Genomic DNA, 7987 nt, shown 5'->3' with positions numbered 1-7987 from the left:
TTGTTTTTTTTCAGGAACTCTGGGTATTCCTTCTCATCACCCCCTTATAAAAATGTTGGGCCATATAAAGGGTGTGTGGAAAGCAGCAACTTTTTCTGTAAAGTGAAATAAAAGTGGGCAGTGCCCTGTGCTTCTCCGAAAGCTGGCCAGTTTTGGGCCACTGCAGCCTCGCACCTCCTCGATGGCGCTCCTGGCAGGGCTCAGAGCATGTACAGTAGTAACTTTATTGCACTGCACAAGCGCAGAACGCTCCAGACCATGAGAACGTTATCAAAAGGTGCATGGCCCCAGTTTTGAGAGGGGCACAGTGGCTGAAGGGAGAAGACCGAGAGGGACCAGGAGGACTGCAGAGGGCTGGGAGAAGCTCCAGCTAAGAAACTACTGCCCACATCTACTTCCCTTTAGGTTTCCTTTTAGTACCAAACTGAAGGATTCTGCTTATTAGCAGAAGTGGTGCAACTCACAAACAGCCCTCTACAGCAACTTCAACTCAGAAGAAACGTTTTTACAGTAAACCTGAAGCTAATTTAAAATACAAAAAATAGATACATAAGGAAAGGCTCTGGGACCTATAGAGCCTTCCCGTTCCTCTCCTGGTCCCCTTGTTCCAGAGCTGGCTCCCCTGGTAAGAGTCTTGGACTGATGGGTCAGAGACTGCTCTCTCCTGCCACAGGAGGCTCAAGAAGTCTCAGAGACCTTGAGTGCTCCCGCAGATGGGCGGCTCCACAGTGTGCATGTGTGAGCGCTCTTGCTCGTGCATGAGCAGTACAGAGCCACCCGTCTTTGGGAGAACTTGGGCACCCAAAGACCTCCGAAGCCTCCTGCAGCGGGAGATTTGATCGAGCCGACTATTTTAAATTGGCTTCAGGTTCACTTTAAAGCAAGAGAAAAGATACCATTTAAAATAGGTCCTACCTTATAAACTCAAACCATGAATATCTTCAAGATCCGGGCCTTTTTTTTTTTTTTTAAGATCAGACAAAAACTACTCAGATGAATCATACATGTCCAAGCACTAGGACAACTTATCAGCTGAACACTGAGCCAATTAAATTCCCTTTTCCTTGTGATGTCACTAGTCTTAATTTACTAGTTGCCTTTCTCACATCTGGTTAATCTTTCTCATTAGTCAATCTTCACACAACCTTTGTTGAAATAGAATGCAGCATGGAGGGGCCTATTAAAGTCGGCAGTGAAGGTGTAGAGATGTCGGACTGGGATGCACATCTCATAAAAGGAGATCTGCCCAGCTTCGTAATCCAGATAGATCTTGACTCCGCTGCTGGAGATAAATCCGGGTATCGCAATACATATACTGTCGTGCACTACTGAGTACTGCGTTCCACATCCCTGCAAACACCAGGACTTACTGTTCTGTCCAATCTGCGATGGAGGTCCTCTCCTGGCTATACTTGGGTAACATATCCCAACTCTCCACAATGGAGTCTCCAAGAAACTCACTTCCCAGACGTGACGCCCCGACCAGAAGCTTTGGCTGCTTATGACCTGAGTTTGATCATAAAATATCTTTGCTGTGCTCAGTACCATGTGTCTAGGTGAAAAGAATGCTGTTTTTTTGTCATCTGAAATCTGTAAAAGATTAGACGCCGTTCTGTCATCCAGCAATATGTCTGCACTTTTCAGTAAAGACATCCCTCCAATGAATTGTGTTATAATATCAGATAACCCTCTGTATAACGTTTGTGAGATGCCAGCCACGTCCTCATCCCCATCATCATTTAGCTGCTTACTATAATTCCCTGTGTCATTGGTGGTGCATAAGCCACATGTGTCCGATTCCTGTAGGACAGTCACTGGATCCGTCTTATTACAAAGTTCCTCAATAGCACTTATCTTCCTCTGTAGCTCCTCTATCTTCAGTTCCAGTTGAGGGATCGCATCATCACATGCGAGGGACACTTGCTGTCCTTGCCTGGAGATCTGACTCTGGACCTTCATCTCCAAGGCCTCCAGCTGTGTCCTGAGGTCTCTGAACATGGCAGTTATCTTCTCGGTTTCACCTGTTACTCTTTCCTGCGCTTTAGTCTTGCGTTCCTGGAGCATCTGGACTCTTTCTTCGGTCTCCTCTTTCTGTTTTATTGCTTCTTGCAGAACATCTTTCATTTTGTTCTTCTTCTTCTCGCAGGCCTCGTCCAGTGGCTCTGTCTTATGCTGTATGTGTTCTCCAACAAGGCAGCACACACAGACACAGGTGCCATCTTCAGTGCAGAAATATTCTGGAACCTTCTTGTGGATGGGGCATTTCCTGTTCTCCAGGGAAGTGATGGGGCCACATAGGATGTGTTCTGGTGACTGGCTGTGGAGCTTCAGATGATTATCACACAGAGATGCTTCACACATCAGACAGGACTTAACAGCCGGTACAGGAGCATGGATGCAATAAGTACAGGTAACCGTAGACTCATTCAGATCTGTAGTAGGTGGAAAATTCTCCACTATGTTACGGAGCTTGATGTTCCTCAGCAAATCAGGACGGGTCATGTACGAAGCGCTGCATTCAGGACAGGAGTATGCTCCAGACCACCTCTGCGTCTCCAACACACGATCAATGCAGACCCGGCAGAAGTTGTGTCCACATCTCAGCATGACAGGATCTGAATACATGGACAGACAGATTGTACATTCCAACTCTCTTCTCAGGTCCACAGATGACATTGTTTCCTGCAGAGAAGCAAATGAAAAGGAATATATTAAGTTTATCTTCTCAATGAATTAATGCATGTTAAAGTCATTGGGATTCTATTTAAAAAAAAAAAAAAGCCAGATACTTACCTAAGGAGAGGGAATGCTCTGAGTCCTATAGCACCTTCCCTCTCCTCTCCCGATGCTGCGCTGGCTCCCGGGTTTAAATCCCCCACTGTGGGGAACTTCAGAAGTCTTCAGGAGCTGAGTCCTCCTGAAGACAAGTGGCTCCATACTGCGCACCTGCGAGTGGGCGAGAGAGGGCGCTCACACATGCACAGTATGGAGCGGCTCCTCTTCAGGAGCACTTAGGCTCCCGAAGACTTCCAAAGCCTCCCTTCGGTGGTGGACACAGCAGAATTTGACCAAATTGGTTGAATACTGCTACCTATGAGCCAGCGCTGGAACGGGGACCGGGAGAGGAGAAGGAAGGCTCTATAGGAGCCCCTCCTTAGGTAAGTATCTGGCTTTTTTTTTCCTTGCCGCAAATCACGGTATCAATTTTAAAACGATATATCGTGCAGCCCTAGTAACCTGTATGACGAGGAGAGACCAGGAGCCAAATGGTGCAGTCATATGGGTATTAGATGTTAGATTGGAGTATTTATACCCTGCAACCACCGTATATTCCAATTGGGAAAAAACCCGCCCCAGCTCGGTACTCCAGGTCCTACTGGAATTGGAAGGTCACACTTCTGGTTGTGCCTTCTTGGTTGTAGATAACACCACACCCGGAAGGTGAACACCACCAAAGGAGATGTAATGTATAGTACTGGGGGGGGGGGGGGTGGAGGCGCCCAAAGATAGGTGTCTTTACCACTCCAGATGTAAGAACCCAAACCACAGGGTAAATGTAAAAAGATTAGATGATTTATTCAGCACGATTAAAAGGACAATACGTTTCAGGGGTCTCAGCCCACTTATTGAGGTCAATACAAGTGCCTTTAAAATATGGTCACAAGCATAGACACCAGAAATACTCTTAGAAATAATTTAATCTTTTTACATTTACATGCGGTTTGGGTTCTTACATCCGGAGTGATAAAGACATCTCCCTCCCCCTCATTATTTTTTGTTTTATTGCATTACCTATTTTTGGGCACCTCCTTCCCCCAATAAGTATGAGACTAAGGAGTCGGAGCAATTTTGGGTACCTGGTGTCGGAATCAGTGGTTTCATACGAGTCAAATGATTTTTGTACCAGCTCCAGAGCCCTGGTAAGTATTAGACTTTGTGCTTTGAGTCCTATGGACACGCTTTGAGTCCTATGGGAGAAAAGCGCTTCTATCAATGTTATTGTATTGTATTATTGTATTGTAGACTGAGGAGTCTGAGCAATTTTGGGTACCTGGAGTCGGAGGTTTCATAAACCGAGGAGTCGGAGTCTGGTGATATTTGTACCAACTCCACAACCCTGCTTTTGAGAGCAGGAAATAGATAAGAAGAGTCAATGGTTCATAGATTCTAGCTCTGGCATACCGGTACGTCAATGAATGTGTCATTGAACAGAGAAAGTGAAACAGAACTTAAAAAGTAGATATAAATATAAAATAAAATTGTGGGGTATCAAAAAAGGTCATTTTTAGAAGGAGGATGAATATAATTGTTTATCCCATCAGTTTATTTTCACCTCATGTTTTCTTTAAAGTAGAGGCCTGGGCAGGTCTAATTTTTCAGACTTGCACCCGACCTGTACATGCAGCCCGCTACCTGCACCCTGCTTTCTGATGAATCTGACACCCACACCAGACACCCGCATTTACGCGTACGAGAAGTATCGGCGCGGGAGACTTGGGTGCAGGATACAGCCGGTATCGCTTATCCTGCTCAAGTTCCCGGTGACGTTAAATACTATTCCCCCTCAAGGCCGCCATGGATGATGGGGAATGAAATAATTTGGCCTCCAGCAATTGCTGGAAGCCGAATTATTGTGTTTTAAAAGTAACTTCAGCTCCGTCTTCTGACAGCGCCGAAGTTACTCACTGTGCACTGCTATAGCTGTAATTCCGATTACAGCCGGTGGTGGCGCCAGCTGCGCCCAAATCTTCCTGCGCTGGTTTCACTGTGTTTGGCTTTTACCATTATCTTCTAAGATACTTATGTACAGTCTCATTTGATAGCTGTTAAGTAAATTAACCATTTCAGCCCGCAGGGATATTTCACCTTATGCATCAGAGCAATGTTCACCTCCCATTCATTCGCTAATAACTTTATCACTACTTATCACAATTTATTGATTTATATTTTGTTTTTTTCCGCCACAAATTAGGCTTTCTTTGGGTGGTACATTTTGCTAAGAATTATTTATTTATAAATGCATTTTAACAGGATAAGAAAAAAAAATGGAAAAAATTAATTATTTCTCAGTTTTCGGCCATTATAGCTTTAAAATAATTCACGCTACCATAATTAAAACCTATGTATTTTATTTGCCCGTTTATCTCGGTTATTATACCATTTAAATGTTGTCCCTATCACAATGTATGGCGCCAATATTTTATTTGGAAATAAAGGTGCATTGTTTCCGTTTTGCATCCATCACTATTTACAAGGTTATGATTTAAAAAAAAATGTTCATAGTATACCCCTTTCAAATGCATATTTAAAAAATTCAGACCCTTAGGTAACTATTTGTCTTTTTTTTTTTTTTTTCCCATTACAAAAATTTTATTTGGGTAATATTTTGGTTTGGGACATAAACAGTTAATTTTTAATAATAAAATGGTACAGAAAAAGGATTGACTCTTGGGTGCATGTGAAAAAATAGAAAAAAATCTTTAATATAGCCAACTATTATTAATACAAATACGTACACATATTAAAATTAGTAGACAAAAACATTGGTAGTCCCATGCATTAAAGAGACTCTGAAGCGAGAATAAATCTAGCTTCAGAGCTCATAGTTAGCAGGGGCACGTGTGCCCCTGCTAAACCGCAGCAATAGCGTCGCTAAACGTGGGTCCCTTGACCCCCAAACCCCCCACTGCGACACTTGGTCGCAGACTTGGTCGCTCCTGGAGGCAGGGCTTACGGCTGCAGCTCTGCCTCCAGTCGCGTCTATCAGCGGCGCATCGCCGCCTCTCCCCCGCCCCTCTCAGTGAAGGAAGACTGAGAGAGGCGGAGATATGCGCTGACAGACGCGCGTGGGGCAGGGCTGCGGCGGTTAGCCCTGCCCCAACCAGGAAGCGCTCCCGGCAGTACAGAGGGGATTTGGGGGTGAAGGGACCCCCGTTAAGCCGCGGGATAGCGGCGGTTTAGCAGGGGCACGCATGCCCCTGCTAACTATGAGGTCTGAAGCGAGATTTATTCTCGCTTCAGACTCTCTTTACCCTATTGGGTCGCTATATCCCACTGACTATAAAGAGAAAAACAAGGGGCTACAGCCCCCTAAGTCCAGTGTAACAATTGCCTCCTGGCCCATCAATCATAAATTACTGTATAAAGTGCTCCCATAGATGATCCAGGCCCTGTGTCGCCGCCTGTTTTAGCCAAAGCGTCTCACTTCAAAATAAAAATGCTATTTTGAAGTGAGACGCTTTGGCTAAAACAGGCGGCGACACAGGGCCTGGATCATCTATGGGAGCACTTTATACAGTAATTTATGATTGATGGGCCAGGAGGCAATTGTTACACTGGACTTAGGGGGCTGCAGACCATTGTTTTTCTCTTTATAGTCAGTGGGATATAGCGATTTCTAGCCCCCAGGATAAGGGGAGGGCTCATCTCATCTTCTAAGGGGGTGTATGGCTCCCCGCCCTCACTCCCTCCTACTGAAGCAGGGGCATAAGAATGGCTGAGGACCCAAACTCAGTGTCCTCCAGACTGAAACATCTTGCACTCATCAGATGCCAGCTTGAGGATATGCTGGCATCCACCTGGTCTGAACTCTGAACTCAAATTGAAACCCAGAACTCTGTTTTCCCACAAAAAGGACATCTTTCCAGGAACTAAGTATTTTTCTCCCTTCTTTTATTTTTTATACTGGCTATTACTGTCTTAATAATTGTGATTTTAATAATTGTCTGTATATATTAATTATTTATATTGCGTGAATAAACGACTTTCTCCAAGTCATTCACTATCCGCTACCCTGCTTATCAGCACACGCAGAACTGATCCCGGGTCTCTGAAGATACGCTACTGTTTGTTTGTTGCTGGCTAGACAGAATACCGTGTGTTTAACCGTTTTATTCGCAGGACTAGTCAGTCAGTTAGTGGGCTCCACGGTCCCATGGTAACCGCGGTGGTGGCAGTTTACTCTGAACCAGTAGGTGACGTTGTAATTACCCGTGTCTCACAGGCTCCCTTCTGAGTTGTCTGCGGCTAATTCTTAACGGTTCCTGCGCATTGACTGCGACCAGAGTTCGCACGATCTGTGCGCTGGCACCGTTTAGAAGGCTAAGTGCGGTCAGCCACTAGGGCTCCTGTGACAGTAGCGACCCAATAGGTTAATGCATGGGATTATCAATGTTTTTGCCTACTAATTGTAATATGTGTACGTATTTGTATTTATAATAGTTGGCTATATTAAAGATTTTTTCTATTTTTTCACATGCACCCAAGAGTCAATCCTTTTTCCGTACCATTTTATAATTATTCGTTGACATGGTGCATGTGATATATTATTTTGCATTTTCTAATAACATACATACCCTGGCAAGGGTATGATTGGTTTTTGATGTATATGTACCGGTCTGAATCAGACACCAACCCACCGCATTGAGCAATTATTTAATACTAAGTTAATTTTTAATGTTGTTATATGTGTAAAAATTGTAATGTAAAAGATATGTAGATGTAGTTTTACTACTTGGCCACAAGATGACCACCTTCATTTTTGTTTTCCCTCCTTGTACTTATTGCTAAGCGGAAGTACAAGGGGGATGCAAAATTTTTCCGGGCAGAAGAACTAAAGCCTCTTGTGAGAGCGCTTCGGTTTTTCTGCGGGGGACACGCTTAAAAAAAGGCAAAAGCGCCTCCAGTGTGAACGAGCCCTTACTCACCTTCCTGGTATCCAGCGCTGCAATTCTCCCTACGTCCTCCAGGTGGCGCTGTACCTCTATAATGAGATCGACGTCTGACATCAAGACAAATGATGATCTCAGGCATGGGATTGAGAGCCTCAGAGGACTAGAAGAAGAATGGCTGCCAGCATTTTGCTCCCAGGAGAGGCAAGTTAGAAACATTTCCACGCTGCACTGTGTCTGCATACCTCCTGCCAGCTATCCCAAGTCAGGCTCGGGATTACTGCTCCTAGTTTATTTTTTCCACCCCAAGTCTGACT

The 7987-nt window shown here is 44.6% G+C and overlaps 1 protein-coding gene across 1 annotated transcript; it reads right to left on the bottom strand.

Annotated features, from left to right (window-relative positions):
- Nucleotides 1–1125: 1125 nt before the first annotated feature.
- LOC137561993 (E3 ubiquitin/ISG15 ligase TRIM25-like) lies at nt 1126–7787 on the bottom strand. The gene is made up of 2 exons (XM_068273336.1): nt 7707–7787; nt 1126–2682 (listed from the first exon to the last, which is right to left on the bottom strand). Exons 1-2 carry the CDS (start codon nt 7785–7787, stop codon nt 1126–1128), a joined length of 1638 nt encoding a protein of 545 aa, XP_068129437.1.
- Between the last annotated feature and the right edge of the window lie 200 nt (nt 7788–7987).

This window comes from Hyperolius riggenbachi, chromosome 3 (genome assembly GCF_040937935.1).
Source record: "Hyperolius riggenbachi isolate aHypRig1 chromosome 3, aHypRig1.pri, whole genome shotgun sequence".
NCBI classification, from domain to species: Eukaryota; Metazoa; Chordata; class Amphibia; order Anura; family Hyperoliidae; genus Hyperolius; species Hyperolius riggenbachi.
Note: the sequence above shows the minus strand (reverse complement) of the source record. Positions and strands in the feature narration are given on the sequence as shown.

Bases quoted from the DNA above. Each gene is read 5' to 3' on its own strand.
- LOC137561993 (XM_068273336.1), bottom strand. From the start codon at position 7,787: ATGTCAGACGTCGATCTCATTATAGAGGTACAGCGCCACCTGGAGGAC. The intron at 2,683-7,706 runs GTGAGTAAGGGC...GCTTCTCTGCAG, and splicing joins CAGCGCTGGATACCAGGAAG to GAAACAATGTCATCTGTGGA.